The following is a 24,500-nucleotide window of genomic DNA, read 5'->3' as shown; positions in this document are numbered from 1 at the left end:
CCGCCCGGCCGCCCGGCCCGGCCCGAGCCCCGCTCCGCCCCCGGAGCGGCCCGGGCAGCGGAGCCCCGGCGGGGGCGGGAGCCAGCAGCTGGGGTCTTGCGCCATCCCCGCAGCTCCCGGGACCGCCTGCAGCAACACGGTGAGCGTCTTGCCCTCCACCCGCCCCTCGCCCTGTGCCAGCCCCAGGCAGGGTTTTGACTTTTCTCTGTTTTACCCCAATTGCATCAGCTGGCTTTCGGGCCTTTTGCTTTTTACGATGTGCATTGCTGGGATATGTATTAGAGACTGTGAAAGCAAAAAAACCCACATCTCACTGATGGATGGGTAAGATGACTTTTGTGATGGCTCTTACTGCTGGTGGGAAGACACTTCTGGTCACCGCAACCGACACCTCTGCGCCTGTCTGTGCAGGGAGGGTTAAGAATGGAGGAGCAATGATTTCTCAGAAAACCAGCACTACAAGAAATGAAAAGGCAAGCAGAGAGGTTTATTTTTTTTATCCAATATATATAATTACCAAACTAGCTTCTGCATTCAGGACTTTGAGCTCCACAGTTGATAAAAGGGACCCCAGCAGGCTGGCTCACAGGGACAGTCTAATCTACAGATCAGAGGTGTCTAATCTAGAGATCAGAGGTTTCTCAGAAGCTGAGCTACTGTCCAGTGAGGGTTACATGTGCTCATTTACAGCAAAAGGTTATGAACCGGCTAGATTAAAAGGTCATGGTGTTTAAGGCACAGCACTGTTGTGAAAATTGACCCTGTATAACATAACTTTTTGGTTTTCTACAGTTCTAGACAATCCTAATGAAAACTGATGGAATTGCTCATTTTTTTGCTGGGGGAATTGCTTGGCCTTCACTGCTGCTAATGAAGACAATACTGGCACGAGGAGCAGTGTGTATAAACCAGCCAGCAATAAGGCTGGAAAGATTTCTAGGAGAGAGATTGTGAAGAGAGAGACCCAACTGGAGAGGGGATGGGGCACAGCAGGCTGGCAGGGGGTGACTCCTTGCAGTGGTAAGCAGTAATACAAATGCTCCCTTCAAATCCAAGAAAGCAGCAGAAGAAATAACCCAGGAAAACTGTTAGATTCCAGGGTAAATTTACAGAAAGATATAATTTTGTGAATAGAAGAGCTGATCCCGAGTTTGTCACTGAAACAAAGGCAGTGGGGGTATTCAGCCACCTGGCAAACCCCGGGTGCAAGCCCACCACTGCCTGATTGCTGGCAGTCATTGCCTCCAGGTAAGATGCCATTTAGGATCCATTTTTCCATTTCTCTCTCATTCCTTCAAATACTAAAAATCTCTTCCAATTCCAAGGCCAAAAAACCCCACGACAAGAAACCAGCATATCAGAAGGCCTCCAGAAGGAAAAGAGAAGATTCAAGCATCGGATGTCAGCAATTACAACAGGACATGGAGCTGTCACAAACATCTTTAATGATATGCGTTGTCCTTCACTCTTGATGGTTCACCATGTGAATGGCAGATTGTTCACGGCCTCCCAGAGTTTTTAAACTAAAGACATTTGTTTTATTGTTTCTGTCTTGGAGCAGGTGATTAAAATGCTTGTAGGGGGATAAACATACAACCAGAAGAGGACAGCACAGCAGCAAGTACTCTCAAACATGCTCAGCCTTTGGAAAATCATGGTAGTTTTTTTCCCTCCCGCAGACATTTGCACGTGTCACCATCCACTTAGCAATTCCACTCTCAAAATTATAAAAAAAATCAACCACTTCCCATTTAAAATTTAACTCAGTTGTAGACAATATTTTGTGAATAAAACATCAATAAAAACATATTATTCAGCTACTGTTTGGGAAGAAAAGAAAGGAAGGGTGGGAATAAATGTATGCCTTTTTCTAATATTTTTGGTTCATGAAAAGAGAGGGCCTTCAGTCAGGTCTCTCGTCTTTATAGAGAACATAATCACAAAACAAAATTTCCTGCTAATGCAAGCTGAAGTATACAATGGAAATCTCTTTCCAGACAGGGAATTTAAAGATCTCCCTAGGCTCTGAACTAAATCAGTAGTTATCTAGAACTGAAACCTTAGCGAAAAACATCACCAGAACACATCAGGTTTTATACAACTTACTAGCAGAAATGTCACTAGCCAAGACACGGTAGTACTGGAAAGGAAAGAAGCTATTTGATTAGTGAGAGAAGCCATTCCTGAATTATTTACTCATTTTGTCTTATTCCTTCCAGGAAGCATTCCTGGGCAAGGATTTCAGAGTAAGGTTCAAGGGCAACAACAACTACTTATGAACGGAAATATGCAGAGATATATATCCACCAGTTTCTGCATCCTTTACAATTTGCTATTTTCAACTGAAGAAACTAGAAATGGTCGGATTCTCCCAGTTTTACCTCATAAACACAGCGAAGAAAAAGAGCCCAAAAGCTTCGAAACAACTCTCTGCCCTTTTATTGTGATGCATATGTTGCTCAATGCCACAAAATCTTTCTTATTACTTCAGCTGCACAGGGTGACTTACTTGGTGAACTTCCAACCAAGAGAGTCTCAGAGGAGCACGTCTAGATTTATTCCCCCTCTGCATTTTCTAGGAGAAATGTGGATTGCTATTACAGTATTACTGCAGAAAAAAGCAATTTGATTGCTGGCATATGTCAAGAAATCACTGTGAATGCATTTTTTCAGTGTATTCCCTATGTAATAGCAACAGAGTACTCTAGGTAGGCAGTTATTCAAAGGCTGTGGCCACCCTCAGCTTTTTGAAGTTTCTTGGTCTTTACTGCATGAATCTCCAAGAACAGCCCCTGCCACATGTGTACTGGCAGACCGAGCACCAGCGAAACCCAGGCTTTCAGAAATGAAGAGTAGTGATTAAACTGAAGAATTATGAAGATTCACAATTGTAGATGAGTATGAAGAAACTTCTCACAGGAACCTAAAGGCAAATAGGAGTGTGGAATGTACATGGATAGCCAAGCAAGATGCCTCAGCAATAAGAAACTTTAAAATAAAAAAAAAAAAAAAATTCAAAGTCTTTTTTCACTTTTGTGACCGCCTGTAGTTTTGTGCTGTACTTGTCTGTGCAGACACGTGCTGGGAAGGTGAGGATCAGGCACGCTTTGCAGTGCTTGCCACTTGTGAGGAGGAGCTGAAAATGTTAAAAACACATGAAAACAACGCTCATCCTATACAGTTCTCTAATGTTCCCAGTTTGCAGGCTGGCTCAAATTTTGTCAGGAAATACCATTTGTGTCTCTACCATCTCTGAGAAGACTGACACTGAAATAAAACCCAGATGCACATGTTAAGTGACCTGTAGGGCCTCAGCCTTTTGTACAGATTTAATGTTTCAGGTCTTAAACCTTCCCTAGCTTCCACCCCCAAAGATACAGGAAAGGCCTGGGGGCGGGGGGGGAACACTGCAATTTCTGTGTTAGAATTACAGTGCTCTTTCCAGTTACATGTAGAACTGGAGGTCAGAGAAGAAGTCAAAAAAAAAAAAAGGGCAGGAAAAATGGTAAGACAGGTTAATTCATTTCAACATCTTCATCAACACAGGTGCCAGATGCTCTTGCAGCTGTGGATCAATTTGAATGTTGCTCAGTTCTTTGATATTGAGGATCATCTCATGGGCTTGGAAGAAAAGCTCTTTCCCCACAGCATCCTCCACCCGCCTGCGCCACTCCATCAGCCTTGGTCTGTCTTCAAAGATGTCGCAACCAACTCCAACAGGCTGCAGAAAGGGGGAGAGAGCAACAGCGAGGCATTGGGCAGTCACTTCTTCACCAAGACAACAGGCACCAGAAGTGTACCTGCAGGTGCAGGTAGAGGAAAAAAAATGAAGAAGACCTCATAGAGGAGCACTAGGAAGAAGGGAAATCTCCTCTGGTTGGGTGTATCTATCTGGGGGACACACAAGCTAGCCTATATTTTAAAGGGCATTTACAAGTCAATTCCTGAGTGCCGGAACAGCTGTTATGAGCAGCAGAGATGACTACCACTTATTGTGAGTAATTTTCAGCTACAGCATTGAAGACGTGGTGGGCTGACAGTTCCAGGGGCAACTGCACAAGTCCGCAGTACAGAGTGCTATATTATATAGCAAAACCACAGCACAAAACGCTAAGCGTTTAATGGAACTGATGTCTTAGTTGACATAATCTACCCCCCTTCTACTTTCTGCCTGTGCCATGCTCTGGAACACAATGCTGAATGCAGAACTGCTATTTTTCAGTCTCTGGGATACAGAACTGGGAGAAAGAATCACTGCTGGGCTGCAGGATCCAGGCCCTGACAGTCTGGCAGAGAACAACCAGTTTGTAACAGACTTAATTTGATTGCTTCTGTCTGAGATTCAGTCTTGCATCTTCCAGACATGGCATGGGCAAGAACCATCCAAAAAAGAATATTCTTGTATGATAAAAATATCCCTGTATCATTTTCTTATTTCATCAGACTTGTCTGCTATTGCTTCTCACTTTTATATATTACCTCCTTCTCTGGAGGTCAAAAATAAAGTCACGATAAAGGATGAAGGAGAAGAAGTATTGTTAGAGAAGAGAAACAAGAGAGATCTGTTGCGGCCAGTTGTTTTTTTTTTTAACTGGTTTTCTGAACCCACTCCCGTATTCTCCTCATTGTCTTAGGACAATTCTGTTGAGATATGCCCTCACTCCTCTTTCTAGTGAAGTGTTACCACATGCTGCACCCCTCCCTGCCCAGCAGCATCTGTTTTCCCTTGTGCTGAGACTTCCTTAGCACACTCCAGCACTCACTTGCATCAGCTCCACAATGGCCACAAGATCTGCCAGAGAGATCTCGCTCCCGATGATAAAAGCCTTGTCCTGCAGAAACCTCTCCTCAAATTGCTTCAGGGAAGTGGACAGCCCCTCCATAACCTCCTGGAGCTTCTCGGAGGGCAGTGGCTGCCCTGTGAAGAGGGGAATCAGCACCTGAGGAGAGAAGGGACTTAAGAGTACAGTCGGTCATCTTCTCATGGATCTGGTGGTAGTCATTTAAGTTACACCCCAGGAACTACTCACAATCACCAGTGATCCTGCAGCAAAGCCGCAGGAGGGGATGATGCTAGAGCTTCACGGACTGCTGCAGTTCCAAGCAGCTCATGGACAGACAGCACACGAGCAGTCCTAAGTGGCTGACCTGCCGTGACAGTAACCTCCAGCTAATGGGCAGCAATGTGCAGAACGAAGCCAAGGATTCGGCTCATTTTGTGCCTGGCAGTTGTGCCCTCCCACTCCACCTTGGTGGGTTACAAAAGAAAAACAGGCAACAGCTCCAGCGAAGACAAGTCTCTGCCATAGTCACCCATTTCAACAGCCTGCCAAGACAGGTCAGCAGGCTGCCTGCCCACCAGTCACCCCTGCTATCCACCCTGTTGTGTAACTGGGTGCTGGAGGCAGGCAGACAGGCAGGCAGCTGCCTGTCCCGCAGGGTGATGGAAAGGAGGGCATGGTGGTGGCTGTGGCAGGGAGCCTAGGAGGGACTGGAATGCATCAACACTGGCTGGAGAGGCAGGAAATGGCTTCCTCTGCGTGACAGCAGCCAGCAAAGCTTGGAGTGGGTAAGCACCATTTTTACACCAGCCTTTCTGTGGCCTCCCAAGCATCATTCTTTAAACCACTAGAAATTTTTCCAGAGCAATCATATAAGTGCGGTCCTTGTCTCCACGGACTTGCTGGCACAGGGGGTAGTTGCCTTTCCGTGAGATTTTTCACCATTCACAGAGGTGTACACACCATCAGAGCGCGCAGTGTTTCACAACTATGCTACCTCCACCTACCACAGCTAAAGAAATATAGTTTATTTAGGGAAGCAAAATTAAAGATACAAATTTCCATCGGTGGGAGTGGACTGAATTTCTACTTACTGCTAGTATATTCAACAATTCAAGTTGAGATTGCTTAATCCAAGCCAGGATTTTTGCCAAGTACATGTGGAATCTATTTCATCAGAAAATTCATGGTCAGTTCTCTTCCTAAGTGGTTCCAATTATGCATGATGGGATCTCTGGGTATAATCACTTGAAACAGCGTCTTCTTCCTTTTCTGTATCTCAGGGCAGTCTATCTTCTCCCATGTCTAGCTAATATGCCTTCTGTTACATGGTGGCTTTATACGTTTCCCTATTTTCAATTATTCTGAGGACCTTTTCTGTATCTGGGTTATCTAATCAGCAGCAATTAGTTGGATTTCTTTCCCTTGGAGCACTGCAATAACAGCCTGCAGAGACTGGAAGAAACTGCTTCTTGTATGAATCTGACTCATATTTGAATTGCTTCTCTGTGCTCTCTAGCCAAAAATTCAAATGTCAATAAATCAAGAAGCTAAATAAGTCCTGATATGTTTTGTTAGGCACAAACAAGGGCAAACTTTACACAGGAAGAGTGAAGTTCTTACCTGTTTACTGGCAACCCTGGTTTCATCTGAAATTCCATACCACAGCTGTACTTGCAGGGCTGTATTTGCACCTGGGCCTCTCTAAGGATAGTTGCATTAACTGTCTGGTGAGTTGGCAGGGAATAGGTGTCCAGCAGAATCATCTGATACTACAAGATTTTCTGCCTCAGGGTGATTCTGTTAATTTTGCCTAAATGTAAATTGATCTGACCACACTGAATAAAGAAATTCTGCCATTCTCTCTGTGTCTCTATTCTGTCTATCCCTGAGCCCATTTCAGGAAAGTACCTAAGCGTGCTGGAAGCAGAAGGCTCCTTCTCGATTCCACCCTGATGGGGCTGCAGGGACTTGTATGAAGAATGCAAGCCTCTCTGCTTCCAGCAACAAACACATGCTCGCCAAAGAAGCAAAATTTCTGCCTATTGCACACACCACACAGCTGTGCAGTGAGGGGGAGGTTCTTGGAGGCAATATCCGATCTGTTATATATTCATTCACAAATGCAGGCAATGGAAGTCTGTTGGGCTTTGAGACCTTCTGTAGCAGACCTACTTTAAGGAAAAAACCAAAATGACCAAAGCTGCTTTTGCCAGATCCTGATGTTGAGCAATTAGGAACAGCTCCCTCTCTGACAGCTCCTCTCAGGTAGGAACGGCCTAGGTTTGTTATTTCAGCGTGACAAATCCTCTCTGAATTGGGGCTGTTCAAATGCCCAGTATTCTGCTGGGAAAACATCACTTTACTCACATTTTAATATTCAGTCTCCTTACCTTGATCCACATGGTCTTAGGAGCATTAGCCCGGATGTTAGCATGATGCCATGAGAGGTATTCATCTACCTGGGCCCGTTTTTGTATGTCTGATGGGTACCAGTGGTCGGGAGTGTTGTACTTTCGACTCAGATACAGCAGAATGGCAGTGCTGCTCAGACATTAACAAGAGACAAGAAAGGGGTCAGGGAGTTATGATGCAGAATGCTTTCGCCTAAGCTCCCTCTCCTGCCCCTTCCGAACTTGCTGCTTCCACTAAAAAGCATTCAGATCGGGATTTCCGATGGAGTCTAGGGACCATATATAGGCATTTAATTCATGTTGACATCAGAAATGGCACTTAATCACCTTAGTTCCCATGAAAACTTTAACCTGCTGGAAAATCACAGCACTGTTATATGGTGCAGAGTACTGCTGGACAGTACTGGGGTAAACAAACAATAAAGCTCCATATTCATCTATCGGCAACGTTAACCCCACTTGTTCCTCGACTGTTCTGACCCATCTCTCTGAGACCTGTGCATGTTTATGCGCTTGTGTACTAAATGAAACTCTCTAATGGGTTATATTGCCTTTTCATCAGATCTCTCTCTAGCCTGCAGCTTCCACTGAAGTCAGTGGAAGTCCCAGCAAGGACAGCTTACAGAATCCCTTTGTGTTTGTCCAGATGTTTATTCTTTCACTAATTGGCAGGAGAAGTCGGATGGAAAAATATCTTAGTCATCTGCAACAATATGTAGGCTGTTACTACAAAAAGATGCCACAGAAAATCCTGTGCTGACAAAACGGAAGAAAATGCAGACCCTCCTACTATACTGATAGTATAGCAGAACTGTAGTTCAATTATTTCAGTATTATGACACCATTAACCAGTCTCCATATTAATCTTATAATGTAAAACCTAAATTGTATCTCTGTAGGTGTTCACTTGGTCTTTATGACTAATTCAGATAAACAGATTTTTTTCCTAGGGTAAAAGGGATTTTTATAAGCTTTAAACATTTCCCAGAAACGTTTATAATCCCATTTTGAGGTAAGTGCATTCAGGGTAAGATCAAAAAGTTAAGTCAGCTCATTTGTTACATTCTGAAAGATAATTCAAACAGAAAATGGAAACAGAGCAAATGAGGTTATACTACTAAAAATAACCAACATGTTCATAAATTCTGTGATCCTTAATCATTCAGCGGGAATGACATCTCCTAAATGCTGCACAGTATTGGTACCCAAGGAAGTCTAAGGACTGAGTTCTCACCATTCTGCTAGGGTGAAGTCTCCATCCTTTAGTGCCGGTACTTTCTTCAAGAGGCTGACTTTGCCAGCTCCTTCACTATTTGATGGCCCTAAGAACATGAACAGGCAAGTCAGAGGTTAGAAGTGTATCTGCCAGTGAATGATAAATGAAATACCTGTAGCCAACTGGACAATCAGTGAACTGTGTTAGGTTTTCCCTATATGGTCATATTTCACAACTAAAAGGTAATGGAATTGAAGAGTCAGTGTAAAAGCTATCTGCAGAGGGCAGTGGGCTCAGGCCGGGCATGTGGCATGGAGCAGTTCACATTTCTATACAGGAATTCTATTACTGCTGGTACCAGTAATACTTGCAAAACTTACTGACAAATCACTCCATAGGAGGCATTTAGATACCATGCTGAAGGTGCTGGTATTGAAAACACTTGCAGATAACCAGGAACAGCTAACTGACTTGAGAACAGTGTGTCCTGTGGCTTTAGAGACAGCGGGGGAAAAGACAGAAGTTATGATGAAGACAACTGAGCAGCTAGAAGATACTTAATATTTGCCAAGGAAGCAGGGTCTGGAAAAGTTGAGTTTGCATGCAGAGCATCCTAAGGAGGGCAGATGGTTGCTACTCCTGCTCCTGTTCCCACAGGCAACACCAAAACACAGTAATTTTCCTGCAGTCTGTAAATGTGGCTGACTCTAGCTAGGATGGAGTCATGATGGAAAGCAACTGAAAAGCTTTGTGCCCACAGAGATCACTGCAGTGGCTAATTAATCAAAGAGAACCCGGCTGGCTTATAGACAGATGGAGCAAAATCTTTTTCATGTTTGTTTGTCTCTGAAGAGCAGAGGGAATTGAGCATTTACAAGGAAAGCAAATGCTGTCAACAGAGCTGATCCCTCGGCAGACATGCAGCTGAGGATGTTTTCAGAGTTTTTGCTGGGATAGGAAAAACATGAATGTCAGCAATACAACACTAGACTCATGAAATAATTCATTCTGCCACAGCGGACATTCGCTAGGGGCAGGAAAGCTCACACACCTCTTCCCTGCATTACTCCTGGCTCTGCATGTCAACCTACCTCTGTCAGGAAAATGCAGGAGGAAGACACCATCCCATAAAAGAGTTTAAACTCCAAACAGTCCCTTGGAGTTTGGAGGCATTAACAGCTGACTATCTAACCAGGTTTTCAGTTTCCCACTGCAGGCACTGGACTTGCCAGTCAGCAGTTAAATGCCAGGGAACTGTACAAAAGTCCAGGAACACCTATGTAAGAAAAGATGTGAGGAGTTTGTTTGCTTTGCTTGTTTTAAGTGTTCACTGTAAGGAAACACGACATTCCAGGATGCAAATCCTGATCAAATCAGCATGACCAGCAGGAGGTCTTGTACAAAAATCCATTTGTTAAAAAAAAATAAGGGCCATTAACTAACAGACAGTGATCTACATCCCCAAGAACTACTTGCCCCCATTCAGGAGGCAGTGGCAGTGTCTGCTTTCCTGGACAAAAGTGCAGCAGGAAATAGCCTCCAAGAAATAAAACCAGCCTTTGGACTGTCACGTTTATTTGCAGCTGGCTTTGGGAAGGGGTAGGAGAAAGGAAAGTTGCTGCATTTCAAATTACAGACTACTTTTCCAATATCAATTTCACATAAGGAGACAAATCAATCAGAGCAAACATTACCACCCTGTTCTCCTTTCTAGCTGACTAGCCTCTGCTTTGTTTCTTTTTTGAGAAGTGCTTTTTTAAATTCTGGTGTAAGCAGCTTCATCAGAGACTACGGTTCACATCCATCTGCTGTCTGAGAGGATTTAAACCCCCATTTCCCATCTCACTGGGAAATGTCTCTGGCTACCTGCAGTGACGGTGGCCTCTAGCTTAGCTGGGTAAGAGGTTCTACATGCACAGCAGAACCAGAAGAAAGGGCTTCTTAAGAATAAGAGCCAGACAGGAAGTGCGAGTTAAACCTATTAATTGAGAAACTTGAATATAAAAAAAAACCTCCCCAAAAATCAAGCCAGCAGGCAAAGTACAAGGACAAGGTACCTTATGTCCCTGATTTATAACATTAAAAACAGAGAGGCAAATTTGTGTAAATCTACTGTCATGCAAGGAGTTGCTCTGGGAAGGTGCTTGGTCCTGTGCTTTTAGAAGGGCTCCAAAGGCCAGTGGTCATCACACACCCAGCTCTGGTGAGATCTGTGGAGTTCAGGTAGTCTTTGGAAAAATGCAGCAGAAAGTTGCAAGTCAATAATGCTTACAACTAATGAGCAGTCAATTCTCAGACCTAGCTGTCTGGTTGTTCTTCCGTCTGTGTTTATTATCCAAGGTAGTAGGCAACTGAGAAACAACAATATGAGAAGTAAGCAGTGGGTGAGGGCAGCCTGAATCAGATTTCAGCCTGCTTTCATCGTGCAGCAGTCCTAGCAGGAATACTGAACATTTTACTCCCTCGATGAGACTAACATGTCATTGCAAGAGGTTGGACAATAGGTCAGTGTCTGTTACACAGACTGCACCGCAGCCCAGAGATGGCACCTTATGTGCTTTGGCTCATACGCGGTCTTTGTGTACAGACATAAAAGTCCTGTGCCGAGACTCTGCTCACTGAGCTGCAAACTGCAGAAAGCCTTGGTGTGAACACTAACTCCAGGTTGCTTCATTAGGACCGATTGCTTATTGTATTAAATAGAGACCAATATTTGTATTTGCCATTTAGCAGAGTTTAAGCTTGTGCCTCTCTTCCAGCAAGCAGAGCTAGCCTTTTTGTTTAGTGGTATTAGGTGGCCCATCTTTGTCATTCCTATCATGTTGACTTGGCTTACGGTGCTGTTTAACATCAGCTGCATCTGGTGTAATTAGTTCTTGATGTCCCCCAAGGATATATATACACACACACACACCGTGTGTATTGCTGGGCTTTGAGGAATAACTTTAATAAGCAGAGTATACACTGTCAAAAAGCAGGGCAGGCTGCACACAGGAGGAATTCTTAAGCGTAAGTCATAGTGCAAGGAAGGAGATTTACCGGTGGGTAAAAAGAGCAGTGGACAAGATTTTAGAGAAGTAGAAAGGAGAAAAAAAAATCAATTTGCCAATCATGTCCCTGCCTAATCATCTCCTCAGCCAAGGATTTCCAACTACTGTGCTTTGCCTTAGGCAAAAAAGTAACAATTTACTAGGAAAATACAATATGTAAATGGGCACTAGTCATCTTATACAGTTGGACAAGTCTGAACAGCTGACTGTTTCTGCTAAGTACACCGTTCCCAGAGCGCTCCTCTGCTGTCACTGTGACTAATTTGCTAGAAATGGCTGGAGGAACATTCCTTGGGGATCCACAAAAATAGATGCAGCATAGCCATGAGACCGCTCTGGGAATGAGCTGCATGGTCAAACCATTGTAGTCAGGCCCCTCGGCAGAGCATGTATTTAAAGTCACTCAGGTTACCTGAGGAGCTAGTCCTTCCCTCCCAATGGGCCAAGCAGAGCTTCCAGGGGCTGGGAGCAGATTCAGCTCTAGAGTGTAAGTCTGGGCAGGCTTGACCTGTTTCACCCTCCCCAGGCAGGATGGGACCCTGTCCTGAGAGGCCACCAGGGTGAGACCACAGATAAGCCTCCTCTGAGCTCTGCATCTCTGCATCCCTCTCATAAAGGGTGATCTCCCACTTCCACTAGCTCCAGCATTTTGCTAGCTTCCAGCTTTCAAGTGTTTCCTCCTTCGGCTGAGATTGAGCCTCCCCAAACATGGGCTGACATTGCCTCAGCAGGGAGAGGACCCTCCACTGATCCGACATCTCCACTGATCTGGAACGGACCGAATTGACGTTCGCTGTGGGAACAGTCCAAATCGGCTCAAGAGCTCGTCAGTTCCCAGAAAAGCAGCAGCTCAGGACAGAAGACTGAAAGGGAGCGGTGGGATGCTGTTCACAGAGCCGAGCTGGAGGAGCGACGGCCGGGCAGAACTCGCTTCTGCTCCTCTGTCGGGGAGACGAAGGGGCTCCCCTGGGGCCGTGAGAGCGAAACCCCCCCCGCGGGCTGCGCGATCCGGGCCCGGAGCGGTGGGCCCTTCTGCCCAAAGGTCGCGGCGCTCGGCCCTGCCAGCGCCCGGGTGCTCAGCCCGGCCCCGGCCCCTGCAGCCCCCGCCCGGGGATCGCGTTACAGCGCCGGGCGCTGCCAGCGCCCCGGAGCGCGGCTTCTCCCCTCCCTGCCCGCGGGGCCGCCGCCAGGCACCCAGCGCCGCCCGAGAACGGGCCCGGCCTGACAGGACGGACGCCCGGGGGGGGGGGGGCCGGTGCCCGCTGCGGGGGGACCCTCACCTCATCTCATCTCCCCTCACCTGCGCGGGGCTGCTCCGCGCCGCTCCCCGCCGCCGGCTTCTTTCCCAGCACCGAGTCTGCCAAGAGCCAAGAGAGGGGCGCTGAGGCCGCAGCCCCCGGCGGGCTGCGGCCCGCCCCGGTCCCGCCGCCCGCCACCGCCTCCGGGGCAGCTCGGCGGCGGCGGGCGGGCGGCCGTGCCCGTCCCACCTTTGAAGAGCTCCACGTGCTTGAACTCGAAGGGGATGTTGTTGCTCCGAGCGAAGATGTAGATAGAGCGGCAGGGCTGCGAGAGCAGGTCCAGGTACAGCTCCAGCCCCATCCTGCCGCCGCCGCCCGGCCTGGCCCGACCCGGCCCGGCCCGCGGGGAGGCTGCCGCGGCTCTGTCGCCGGCCGCCCGGAGCCGCCCCGCGTGGGCAGGCGGGGGCCGAGCCGTGCGCGGGCGGGCGGCGCCTTCCCCCGGGCTGCGCCGGGCGGGGGACGCGCCCTCGGCGGGCGGCGGCGCTGAGGGGAGGCGGCGGCGGCGGCGGCGGCGGGCGGCTGCGCGGGGCGCGGAGCGGGGCTCCGGCCTCCCCTGGTGCGAGGGGCAGGCGGGGGCCGCGGGGCCTGCGCCTTGGGGGGCCTCGGGGCAAACGTCTCCTGCGGGGCGAGGACGGGAAAATGCCGGAGGACCCCAGGAGAGCCTTCCCCGGCGGCGGCAGGGGCAGCAGGGCACGGCTGGAGTCTGGGGGGACACACAGGGCTCCCCATCCCACCAGGTTAGGCAGTCCTGGCCACGCTAAGGCTGGCACTGTGCCTATAGGCCAGCTTCGGGAAAAGAAGGTAACATACGAGTAATGGTAAATTACCACCCTCAAAAGAGAGGTTGGTACTAAGCGCTGAGGGAGCGGGGGCTGTCGTTCCCCTCCACAGCCTTGGCTGATGCCACAGGGGCTTGGGAGCGTGCTCTCATCCGCAGCATCCCACCACGGCTCTCACAAGGTAAATGCTTATTTTCATAATGTGGTCCTGCAGGAACGTGTCACGCTGCAAATGGGGCCCTTGCGCGACATCTCTAAGCCAGCATTAATCTCGCACCACTAGATCTCAATATGGTTTTCAGTTCAGGAGATAATTCTTTGGTCACATAGTCTCTGCCCAGCGCTGCGAGGTGACGCCTGAATGGCAGTGAAGCGTGGAGGACTTCTCTGCAGGCATTACCTCTGCATACTCACAGTCAGGTGGCTTTCCTCTCTCTCCCTGGTATTTGTCATTTCAGATTTCCACACAAGCGGAGGAGAACTAAAGAAGTTCAGACTAAATTCAAGCCCTTGCATGGAACCCGCAGCGTTTCACAGCTGTGTGATTCGGGGAAGGTGACATGCTGGTTGAGTGCAGGGACTTCTGGGACTCTGAAAGATAGCGTGGCTGAACCACTCGGAGCAAAGTCACCCCCAGTCAAACCCACCTCGGCTCAGCTGACACCTTTTTATCAGTGCTGTGCCAGAGAGCTTGTACGTCACGCACAAATCCTTGGAAAGAGTCACAGGAACCTCAGGGAGAGGGAGCTGGAGGGTTAGTTGCTCTTTTACTTGTGTAAAGGATCATTACAAAGAGTGGTGAAAAGGCTTGGATACTGAGCCAGGAGCTCGTTGATTGGATAAATTACCAATGGGAACACTTTCAGGTGCTTCCTTTTATACCACTTTGCCAAGACTTCTGCTCTGAGAACTCCTTAGGAACGGGGATTACTGTTAGACTGGTCAGTCTGCCAGAGTCTGGTAAACAAGCTGCATCTCAACATGAAGTATTGAGTTTGCTGCACCACACACCTATTTTCAGAGTCACTGTTCAGATTTAGAAATTGCATGACAAGATTTTTTTAGTTTCTTGGCCAGAATAGGGAGAGGGGCTGTCTACACACGCACTTCAGCTCCCCTGCGGTACAGTTTAGCCTCTAGAGCACCTGCACGCAGCACCAACACACCAGAGATGAAGGCTCGTAGAGTATCGTGGCAGGTGCTTGAGTTCATGTCAAGCTCCTTCAGTGCAAAGAAATCTTAAATGTTAAGGGAGTGGGGAAAAGGAGTGTGAATGTGGCTCTGCACAGGTAACAGTCTGAGAAGTGTTTCTGCTTCAAAATGGTTGCATGTCCCTGCTCTGAGATATCACTAAGAGTTCATTGATCTCAGCGGTGGGTAGCAAGAGTAGCAGCTTTCCTCCTTTATTTATGGTTCAGTTGATCCATTAGTCCTATCTGGACTTCAGAGATCTTTTCACGTGCCTCCTGGAAATGTTCCTTCCTTAAGTTTTTCTCCAGTTTGCTGACTGCACTGCACAGCCCACACAACCAAAGAAATATTTTTATGTGGTCGTGTTATATGTCATTTGGTTGCATTATTCCTAGCTCTAGGCTAGTGCTCCTAGCACTGTATTTTCATTTGGCTCTATCACCGCAGAGGCCGTTTTTCCTCCGTGTACTTTTGTCTATCAGCTTTTTGGAAACAGGAACAACACATAAAAAATGCAGTAAATTTTGCAGTTTATTTCTTAATCGTTTAGAAAATGTCTCAGGATGTGTATCTGTTTTTTAAACATTCCTCCCATTTTGTGTATCCCAGCTTCATTTTACTCTAGAAATCACAGGTTCTCACCTATTTCCAAATAGCCCCTGGCAAGAATTGAGGAAATTGTATCAGAACAGCAATTAAACTGTCTTTAACAGTAATTAAACATTAAACTGTCACTGGAGGTGTAACCCCTCTCCATAGTCAGGTGAAAGGGGAGCAGACACTGAACAGTCCTTGCACTGCGGCAGGCAAAACACTTGCACAACCTGTTGGGTTTTGGCAGGCGGCTCTTGGGGCTCTCAGTCTAGGAGCTGGAATCAGCCAAGATCAAATGACACAAATGAACAAAATGGGGGAGGTGGAGAGACAGCAAAAGGCAAAGTACAAGGATGAAATGCCTTATCTGTACGACTTAGAGCGAAAAAACCAGCAAGGCAGATTTATCTGTTGAGCAGCTCTAATCCAAGGAGTTGCTCTGGGGAGGTGCTTTGTCCTGCAGGCATAGAAGGGCCCAAAATGCCACTGGTCACTGCACACACAGCTTCATTGGGAGAGTGAACCTACAGTTCAGATGGGCTTAGAGCAGACAGAGGAGACTATGGGAAAAACAATTTAAAATCTCCTCCTGTCACCACAACCGTGCTGGAGTGGAGTGGTAGCCGATCTGTGTGTTTATCCTTTGTGACACTGGCAGCGGAGGAGCACCAGGCAACGAGCTCCGAACGTAGTTCCAACTTGTTTTTGAAGGCAGCCATCCTTGCAAGAGCACACAATGGGTGACATTTAAGGAGCTTGTGCCTTATTCAAACAAGCAGAGAATTGGCTCAAGACTCTCTTACATGAAGCTCTTGCACTGCAAGTATCATAAATAAGGAAAAAAAAAAAAGACACTTTATTTGCTTTGGCTCATGCAATGATTTTGCATGCACAGCAGCCCTATCTTGAGATTCTGCAGGGAGATGTGTATCAAGAAGGGCTCTGCTACCAAGCCCATTTTGAGGTCTATCAAGATTAGCACTCTATAGATTAAGGCTCTTGGTTTTGATGGCTTCTCTGCTCTGCTTCTACTTGAACAGAAGCTGCGTGAGGAATTTGTTGTGCTGGTAGGAGGAGGTTTGCTCTCTACAAAAAAGGGAGAAGTTGGAGGTCAGGAATCTGGAAGTTAGGCAAAGTACAACGTGCTAACAGGAGAGAGCGCAGCGAGTTTGGGCAGCCACGGTGAGGTAGCAAAGAAGAACCAGTTTTATTCCAGTGGTACGCAGAAGCCCAGCTGGTGGCTGTGGTAAGCTGCAGGCTACAGAGGAAAGGAAGTGGTTAGCGGTACAGTGTAAACAGGCCATTTTCTTTAGTCTTAGCACTGCAGGCAAGCTGCTACAGCAGAGCAGCAGTGCAGCACCTACAGGGGTTGCTGCTCAGGCACCAACCATGCAAGCACTCTCGGGGCGAGAAGAAAGCTGCTGTCACCGGTTTTGCCGACTGGAGTGCAATAGGCTCTCCTGAGCAAACTTAACAATAAAAAAATCAGGTAAGAAGACAAATATCCTCTGCCTGCGTCAGCACTGAAACGGAAGGAGTTTTGGGGCAAATCTGCTTTTTCACCGCTGACATTTGATTTCCTGCAGGTTGGAGGAACGGAAAGTAAAAGGGACTGGCCTGCTTGGCTGCTTTAGCTCAGTCCACAGGGACGTGCATTGCAAGCTGTGGTTCATGGTGCCCTTTTGAACTAAAGGGCAGGTTTACTCAGGAAACAAACACAGAAAAGGCAGCTGGCTCATTCTCCAAAACCAGTACGTCCAGCTGAAAGGATGCGTGAGACTGGTTTGAGCAGCTACTTTCACCTTTTCTGAGCACTGTAGTCACTTGACTTGCGTTAAGATGACTGACGTCTCACACCCAGCGTTACTACGCAGCCGTCTCTCTGTATGGTGTAACCAGCCAGCAGAGACAAACAGACTTCCAGATACAACCAGAGCTTAACAAGGAGGGAAAAACACAGTTCTGCAAACTGGCACCCTCCTCATGGCTCGCACCTGGAAATGGAAGTTCACAGGGACAGGAAGGCAGGAGGGGTACAAAGGGACACAGGCGAGAGGTTGGGAAGAGTGCTGCACAGGTGGGGAGGATGAACCTGTGGCCACTTCCTTCCAAATCCTGATTACAAACCCAAACAGAGCTACAACACGTGGCAAGTGTAACCATTAACTTTACTGGAGAATCTGATGTGACAGAAGAGTAGTGGAACATTAACTGTATTTGAGGCGTTACTCAGCTCACATACTGTGCACTCCGCTCACCCCGGGGCTGGCCAGCACAGCTCCCTCTGCCACCAATGCTGGCCCAGCCACGGCAGCACTCCTCAGTGGAGAGAGCCTGGCTTGAATGGCTTCCGTCGAGCTGACAAAGCTGCTCTGGGGAAAGGACAAGAGCACCGATATGGTTTGCAGAGGGAGACCGTGTGGTTGGCAGCAGCTTCACCTAGAAAAGCAGCTTTTCTCAGCTGTGCAGGCTGTTCTTTGTAGAGCATGGCATGAGTCTACGGTTGAGGATCTTTATTCATGGGACTAACCCCATCCTTCCCAGAAGCTGGAGGCCTCACTTGGGTACCTGCACAGCCCCTCTGCTCCTAGGTGCTGTGTCCCTTTGCTCCCACAGGTGATGCAGCAGCCTCTAGTGGCCAGGTGCTCTAAGGGTCCTGGCAGGGTCCCCACCAAGGGCTGGGTCCTGACCCATCTCTTTACTAAAGAGCAAAAATCTTCCAACTGAGCGTGTTGCAAAGTGAAAGCCATTTTCAATGATCTTTTCCTTGTTTCAGACATATCTGCTCTGCCACACCCTCAGGAAACCTTTGCCCCTTCTGTGGTGCTGTGACCTGGAAAACTCAAAACAGGGACGGAAAGGGCAGTTCTGACTGGCCCCAGTTCCCACGTGGACTGAATCACCTCTGTCCTCAAGCAGATCCAGTGGTGGTGGAGCAAGAAAGAAAAGCCTATAGGGCTACAGCTCACATAACTAGTGGACAAGAGGGGAAAGCAGCTCACTGCAGTCTGTTTAAGATGTAGTTTTCTTCCCTTCTAAGTTGAAGAAAGGCTGTGATTGAAGTGCATTTTGTGGAATGGTGTTTCTGTATGATTTTTAGAAGAAATGCTGAAATACTACAAAAAGCCTGCACAAAATAATCCATTTTACTTAGGGTACAACCCCCTAATTCTGGCTGGCCTGCTTTAGGAGCTGGTGCTTGAAATGCTCCAGCAGTTCGGGCGCAATCTTATCAGCGGTCAAGTTCTTGGCGTTCAAGATCCCTTCATGGGCTTTCTGGAAGAGCTGCTTCCCCACCGCTTCTTCCACCCGCCTGCGCCACTCTGCTAACTTCGGCCTCTCCTCAAAGAGGTCATAGCCAGCACCGACGGGCTGCAGAGAGAGCGCAAGAGAACCCGGGAGTGAGTCAAACAACGCATTTACCAGGGATGGGACCAGAATGAAGCACGGATATGCTTTTGGCTCAAGGCAGCAGACAGTCGTCACATTAGGTGGAGTTCACCTCCGGTTCTTAGCTAGTAGGAAGCAAGTGTTGTCATCCTCAGCAGCTGCTGTCCCCTGGGATGTGCAGCCAAAGAGCACCGCCACGGCTAACCCAAGAACTGTCTAATGCAGAACGCAGAGGTCCACGCACACCAACACATCTCTCCCAAATATCTGTACTTTCTCTGCCTAGTATGTAATTTATCTTTTTTCTGAGGAATTTTGTCCATACTTCTATAGAGAGAACTGTCTCAAAGTAGGTGTTCCCTGGAAAACTCAGTTATGGTCAAAGTCAAAAAGGAACAAGATTTAACTCCACTAAGGAATAAACTGCAGGGAGAAAGGTCTGCCATTAAGGAGGTGGTGGTGCTGCAGCCACACCTTGGCCTGGCCTGCCCGCAACCCAGCTTGCATATCCAACAGCATTGGGGTTGATGCTCACCTGCATGAGCTCCACCAGTGCTACAAGGTCTGCCAGGGAGATCTCGCTGCCTGCGATGAAGGGCTTGTCCTGCAAGAACTTCTCCTCAAACTGCTTCAGGACAACATTCAGCTCTTCAGTAACACCTTCCAGTTTCTCTGGAGGAAGTGGCTGGCCTGTGAGGAGAGGCAGCAGCACCTGGCAGGGAGAAGAAACAAGTTGCTTTTTACGTATTTCCCTCCAAACTTAGTCCACACCCTCCCCCTGCCTTCTTCTAAGGATCCCTCACCAGCCATGCACGAGAACAACTGGTACTGCTGATCTCCTTTGGCAGATTAACATTAATGTCAGTCATTAATTCCTGCCTGTCCTTGCCCCCTCCCTACAAAGTCTGAAATTTCAACCACGAGAGTCTCCTCTCAAGGGAAGGCTGCATCATCTGCAAGCAGCTGCATTTTGTTTTCCAATGGGAGGTTCGTTCTTTCCATGAAGCTGGGCAGAAGGCAGTGAGCTGTGTCTGGTGTTAGCTGCTCACCCAGGACGAATTTGCTCTGGATCTCAATGCACGCACAGAGCTGTGGCTGCAGCATGAAGTATTCGGGCCTCTTCAGTTAGCGTCGGCTGAGCAGGCAAGTCAATTCCAGATCTAGTTTTGTTCCTATCTGTCACCTGGCTTGTTCATTTGCTTAGAAGGGCCCTGCACACAGGAGGTACTTCCTGGGCCATTGCACTCGCAGCTCTTAGCACTTAGTTTTTAGTATATAATGGTCTTACCTTAGTTAAGAACAGCTTGCTCCCCTTCCCACGAATGTTGACGTGCTGCCACGACAGGTACTCATCAACCCTAGCCCTCTTCTGCAGGTCAGATGGGTACCAGTGATCAGGAGTCTTGAATTTTCGGGCCAGGTACAGGAGGATTGCAATGCTGCCCAGAGAGCAAGGCAGACCGGTGAGCTGATCAGCTGAGATTAAAGCACCTCATCCTTTCTTCTTTCCCCAAATTTTGCACTGCTGGACCAGCAGCAATACAAACCTGATCTGAGTCAGGCAGAAGTGCAGGACACACAATTGTCAGCTAGGCACAGCACATTAGAGAGTTTGTGCTGGCTTGACCGGCTGCTTGTGGACGGCAATTATCTGATTCATCAGCCCAGCGAGACAGACGTGGCCTGCTGGTACAGTTACCCCATCAACATTTTTTGAGCCAATATGAGCTACAGAATGAGTTTATACCAAATCAGAGCTTTGTATTGCCTGGCCATCCAGCAGCGGGTGCCTTGCGTCAGATTTACTGCGCTGACCTACAGCCTCCAGCTGAAGGCAGAGAGCAGGAGGACACATGGACAGGTATTTTGGCTTAGAAACGTTGCCTACATGCAAACTAGCTCCAAGCAGCAGCTCACAGATTTTTCCATGAGCAACGCTGTTTGAGTTGCTTACATGAGAAAGCTTCTCTTGAAACATAGGTTTATTTTATGTACAAGTGGAACAGATAGGAAGGAGGCGAACAAGTACCTGGGCTGGAGTCCCAGTAGAGACCAAACAGTGCACTGGCAGAATCCAAGCATTAGGATAAACAATACTGCAGGAGGGGTTTGAGCTTATTTGAGCCTCACCTCTCTGCTAAAGTGAAAGAACCATCCCTTAGCGCGGGCACCTTCATCAGGACGTTCACCTTCCGGAATTCCTCCGTCCTGTGCTGCCCTGAAGAGGGAAATGAGAAGTTTTACTTGGCAGTGATGCTCAGGATCTGTCTGCAAACACCTGAGGAGCCTGTGGGGACCATCTGGCCTCAAGTTCCTGGTTTTGATTATACAAATACAGTCTTGTTTAAGTTTATAAGCAATCAAAAAGTGCCGCAGGGTGAATACGGGGTTTGCCCTATGATGTCAGCTTACTTGCTTATTGCCTGCATACCAGAACAACCTCTCAACGAAGGTCAGAATGGTTAAGAGTCCTTTCATACCAACGGCGCCCGTCAACTCGGGGCTCTGTCAGCTCTAAGGTTGTGCCTGGAGATACCTGTGCTGTACAAACCCAGAGCGAACACCGAGCGCCTTGGAGGAAAAGGATCTTGGTATCAGAAACATGAACCACAAGGACAGTGAGAAAGCAAGGGATTTTTTTTTTTTTTTGCTGGAAGATAATGTAATTTATATTCAACTCTCTTTTTAGTCCTCAGATGAAAATAAATTTCTAGGATTCCATATAAAGCCATGGGTACTTTATTACAAATCTATAAATCAACTTTTTCTGTGGGTTTTGCGTATCCTTTATCAGAGCAAACAGGGATTCGAGTTTGCTTTTAAGCTATCTTTTAGGCCCCCCACCCCAAAAGGCAGGCAGAGTGAACCTGACAGCAGAAGGCGCTCTGTTCATCTGAGGTCTCAGCGTGCTTCATTACATTTGAGCCCAGTCCCAGAAGCCTTGTTTTATGTGACTCGTTCATGCCAGCCTTTTCCAGCCCCTGGCTTCAGTCATATGTGTGTACCTCTGTATTCATAAGCTTCTCTAACGTCTAACCCCGTGCCACGTCCCGCTATGGGAGTCACCTGAGAATCTCTGTGCCAGAGGAGATGCTCTGGTATCTGGTTATATCTGGCATCTGGTTTTAGTTTTCCCAGTACTTGGCAAACCTGATTTGTGACTATTCCCCTTGTCACTTGGCTCACGGCCCGTCTCCCCCACCCCCTTTCAAAAAGACACTGGGATTTCCTACACACGGTGTGCAGATTCCAGGTCCTCAGGTGTCCCTGGAACATCGTGTGATTTCTATCCGTTCTCGTTCTACCCATTTTCTTCAGGCCTACCCTACCAGGGGCCCAAGAGCTTTTCTGGGGGGACACGTTTATCCTGCCAACTCAGATCTGAGTATACGTTCCCTCACCTGGTCCTTGCATACCATGCAGCGACGGGTACTAGTGCAGCGAGGTCGCCTGCACCGTATCCCCGAGTGAGTGCTCATTCGGGGGCCGGTGCGCCCATACCCATCTGCCGAGCAGCTGGATCCTCAGCTAACCCAGCTGCAGGTACCAGGAGCGCTTCCCCACGGCGTGGGAGGTGCACACACTGCAGGAATGGGACGCACCTCTAGCATTCCCGTAAGCCAAATTACCCATCTTAAATCCACTGACCAAAAGCAAACGCTGATGCCACGGGGCACAGATCACGGGGAAACTGTGATTTAATTCACTTTCCTTCCTCTCGGTTCCCTGATACCTGTATTTCAGTTATTCCATTCTTCCTGATGCTCTCCTTGCTTGCCTGCCAGTCTCCTCTCCTTTGCACCAGTGTCTCACCACAACAGTTTATTTATTGGGAAAGAAGGGGAAGGACACTAGATGGGCCTGGCCCCAGCTACAAACAATAGCAACAATTTTTCCTACCAGGTCAGAGGAAAGCCGCAGTAAGGTGCAATCAAGGCACAGCTAAGGTGTGCAGGGGAACGCCCAGAGACTAAACCACAACAGCCTGAGGTTTCTTTGAGTTACAGGCTGGAGCCTCTTTTGTTCCTTTATCAATGTCAGTCCCAGGAGCCGTCTCATCTTTCACTGTTTTTAAGCATTACTCGCCGAGGCATTTTTATGCCCAATACATTATTTTTAAATCCAGCAGAGCTCTGGAAAGGTTGAAGGATAGTTTTTACAAGCTCTAGTTGCAAAGAAAGGAGATACAGATCTTTAGGCATCCTTTGGTGAAAACACATGATGCCTTCTGGACAGGCTCCTACCGATTATCAGTTGGTTTTAATACAAACTAAACCATCTTCCCTTCTTCATTTCTCAGCGTTCAGATCCCTGGCAGCTGCGCTGTCTCGCTCCTTTGCATACGCTGCCTCTCCTCAACCCTCTCAAAATAACTTGACCACAAACAGCTTGACCGGATGAAACCCCCAAAAGGGTGGCTGGCTGTCCCACCCTACCTGTACATGGGGAGACATCAGCAAGGTCCGTGCATGAGGATCCTTCCCAAAGGGCTGTTAACCCCTGCTAAGGGGAGAAAAGCTGCTCTGTGGCAGCCGCTGCTGCTTACCGGAGCGCAAAGTTTTCTAAGGAAGTTGAATTAGAGAGCAAGAACCGCACACCTTGGCTGTCCTCGCCCACCCGCGAACATCCCATCTCTCTTGCTTTTTGTTTCCCATCTAAACGGGGAACAGCCTCAGACCTGGCACATCCTGAGCGCTTCTTCTCAGAAAAGCATTCCTTTTTTCAGAGCCCCATTTTCTGCTGGGGTGGGGCCGATATAACAGATACCACACGCCTTTGGAGAGTCGTATTTGTTGCAGAGGGGCACATGCACCGAGACCGCTACTTAAAAATCAGGGTTTCTTTAGAAAATTAGGTCCTGTTTTCGTCTTGACATCAGGAGCCTTCCGCAGCTGCAGGGCCACCCCACCCTCCCGCAGCACCTCGCACTGACGGTGATGATTGAGGAACCCGGGCCCACCCACGGCGCGGCTCTGCGAGGGGGCGGGCTGCTAACGAGCAGCTCGTCCGGGAGCGGCGAGGGGAGCCCGGGGCCCCAGCCAGGCTGTGCGCAGCACCGGGGGGAGCACTGGGCGCCCTGCTGACCCAGGGGCTGGGGGTCACCGGGGCGCGCAGGACCCACCCCCCCCCCCCGCCCCAAGCCCCTGCCACCCCCTGGGCCCCCCGGCCCCGCTCACCCTTCATCAGCTCCACCTGCTTGAACTCGAAGGGGATGTTGTTGCTCCGGGCGAAGATGTAGAGCGCCCGGCAGGGCTGCGAGAGCAGGTCCAGGTACAGCTCCAGCCCCATCCTGCCGCCGCCCGTCCCGCCAGCCCCGCGCTCCCCGGGCGGGGCAGCACCGGGCCCGCCCGCGGGGGCGGAGCGCAGCAGCCCCCGCCGGAGCCGCCGCCCCGCCCGGGGCTGTCCCGGGGCTCCCGCCCTCCGCGTTACCGGCTTCGGCGGGCGCGGGCCTTCAGCCGAGGGGGACCGTCGCTCGAAGCAGGACCGCTCGGGCCGCGGAGCTGAGGGGCGGCCGGAGCTGTGCCTGGCTCTTTCGACGGAGGGGGGCGATGGCAGCTTTCCGGGGCAAAGTTCCAACCAGGCTCTGCCACCTCCTATTTGAACTCGGGCTTGTCTTAATAACTGCCCTTAATTGCTTAATAAGGAAAGCCAAAGCTAGGCTGATGGGACGCAGGTGCACAAGAGGTAGACCCTTGCTTTGCTCATGGGGGCTCACAGCTCTCGCCTAAGAGGACTTTCCATTTCTGCTGCTCTGACACCAGCCCAGGCACCTGTGCTATGCAAAAA

General features: G+C 48.9%; 2 protein-coding genes across 3 annotated transcripts; both read right to left on the bottom strand.

Annotated features, from left to right (window-relative positions):
• Nucleotides 1–466: 466 nt before the first annotated feature.
• Nucleotides 467–13,091, bottom strand: LOC143167602 (glutathione S-transferase theta-1). Its single transcript, XM_076353187.1, has 6 exons — nt 12,949–13,091; nt 12,762–12,818; nt 8,430–8,517; nt 7,175–7,325; nt 4,764–4,940; nt 467–3,721 (listed from the first exon to the last, which is right to left on the bottom strand). The coding sequence occupies exons 1-6, from the start codon at nt 13,058–13,060 to the stop codon at nt 3,521–3,523; spliced, it is 786 nt and encodes a 261-aa protein (XP_076209302.1). The 5' UTR covers nt 13,061–13,091; the 3' UTR covers nt 467–3,520.
• Nucleotides 13,092–15,242: 2,151 nt separating this feature from the next.
• Nucleotides 15,243–24,038, bottom strand: LOC143167601 (glutathione S-transferase theta-1-like). 2 transcript variants are annotated; one of them, XM_076353185.1, is made up of 5 exons: nt 23,891–24,038; nt 20,844–20,931; nt 20,002–20,152; nt 19,249–19,425; nt 15,243–16,409 (listed from the first exon to the last, which is right to left on the bottom strand). In XM_076353185.1, exons 1-5 carry the CDS (start codon nt 24,000–24,002, stop codon nt 16,314–16,316), a joined length of 624 nt encoding a protein of 207 aa, XP_076209300.1. In that variant the 5' UTR covers nt 24,003–24,038; the 3' UTR covers nt 15,243–16,313. The 2 variants fall into 2 exon arrangements, with proteins under 2 accessions (XP_076209300.1, XP_076209299.1); XM_076353184.1 differs by lacking the exon at nt 15,243–16,409 and adding an exon at nt 17,473–18,695.
• Between the last annotated feature and the right edge of the window lie 462 nt (nt 24,039–24,500).

Source organism: Aptenodytes patagonicus, chromosome 15 (genome assembly GCF_965638725.1).
Source record: "Aptenodytes patagonicus chromosome 15, bAptPat1.pri.cur, whole genome shotgun sequence".
NCBI classification, from domain to species: Eukaryota; Metazoa; Chordata; class Aves; order Sphenisciformes; family Spheniscidae; genus Aptenodytes; species Aptenodytes patagonicus.
Note: the sequence above shows the minus strand (reverse complement) of the source record. Positions and strands in the feature narration are given on the sequence as shown.

What these genes read in the sequence shown, in the direction of transcription:
- LOC143167602 (XM_076353187.1), bottom strand. Translation starts at nt 13,060, where the DNA reads ATGGGGCTGGAGCTGTACCTGGACCTGCTCTCGCAGCCCTGCCGCTCT. An exon ending in GACTTCACCCTAGCAGAATG is followed by an intron (nt 7,326 to 8,429) that starts GTGAGAACTCAG and finishes ATGTCTGAGCAG; the next exon opens with CACTGCCATTCTGCTGTATC. An exon ending in CCATTGTGGAGCTGATGCAA is followed by an intron (nt 3,722 to 4,763) that starts GTGAGTGCTGGA and finishes CCCTTTCTGCAG; the next exon opens with CCTGTTGGAGTTGGTTGCGA.
- LOC143167601 (XM_076353184.1), bottom strand. Translation starts at nt 24,002, where the DNA reads ATGGGGCTGGAGCTGTACCTGGACCTGCTCTCGCAGCCCTGCCGGGCG. An exon ending in GCAGGTGGAGCTGATGAAGG is followed by an intron (nt 20,932 to 23,890) that starts GTGAGCGGGGCC and finishes TTCCCTCTTCAG; the next exon opens with GGCAGCACAGGACGGAGGAA. An exon ending in CACTGGTGGAGCTCATGCAG is followed by an intron (nt 18,696 to 19,248) that starts GTGAGCATCAAC and finishes CTCTCTCTGCAG; the next exon opens with CCCGTCGGTGCTGGCTATGA.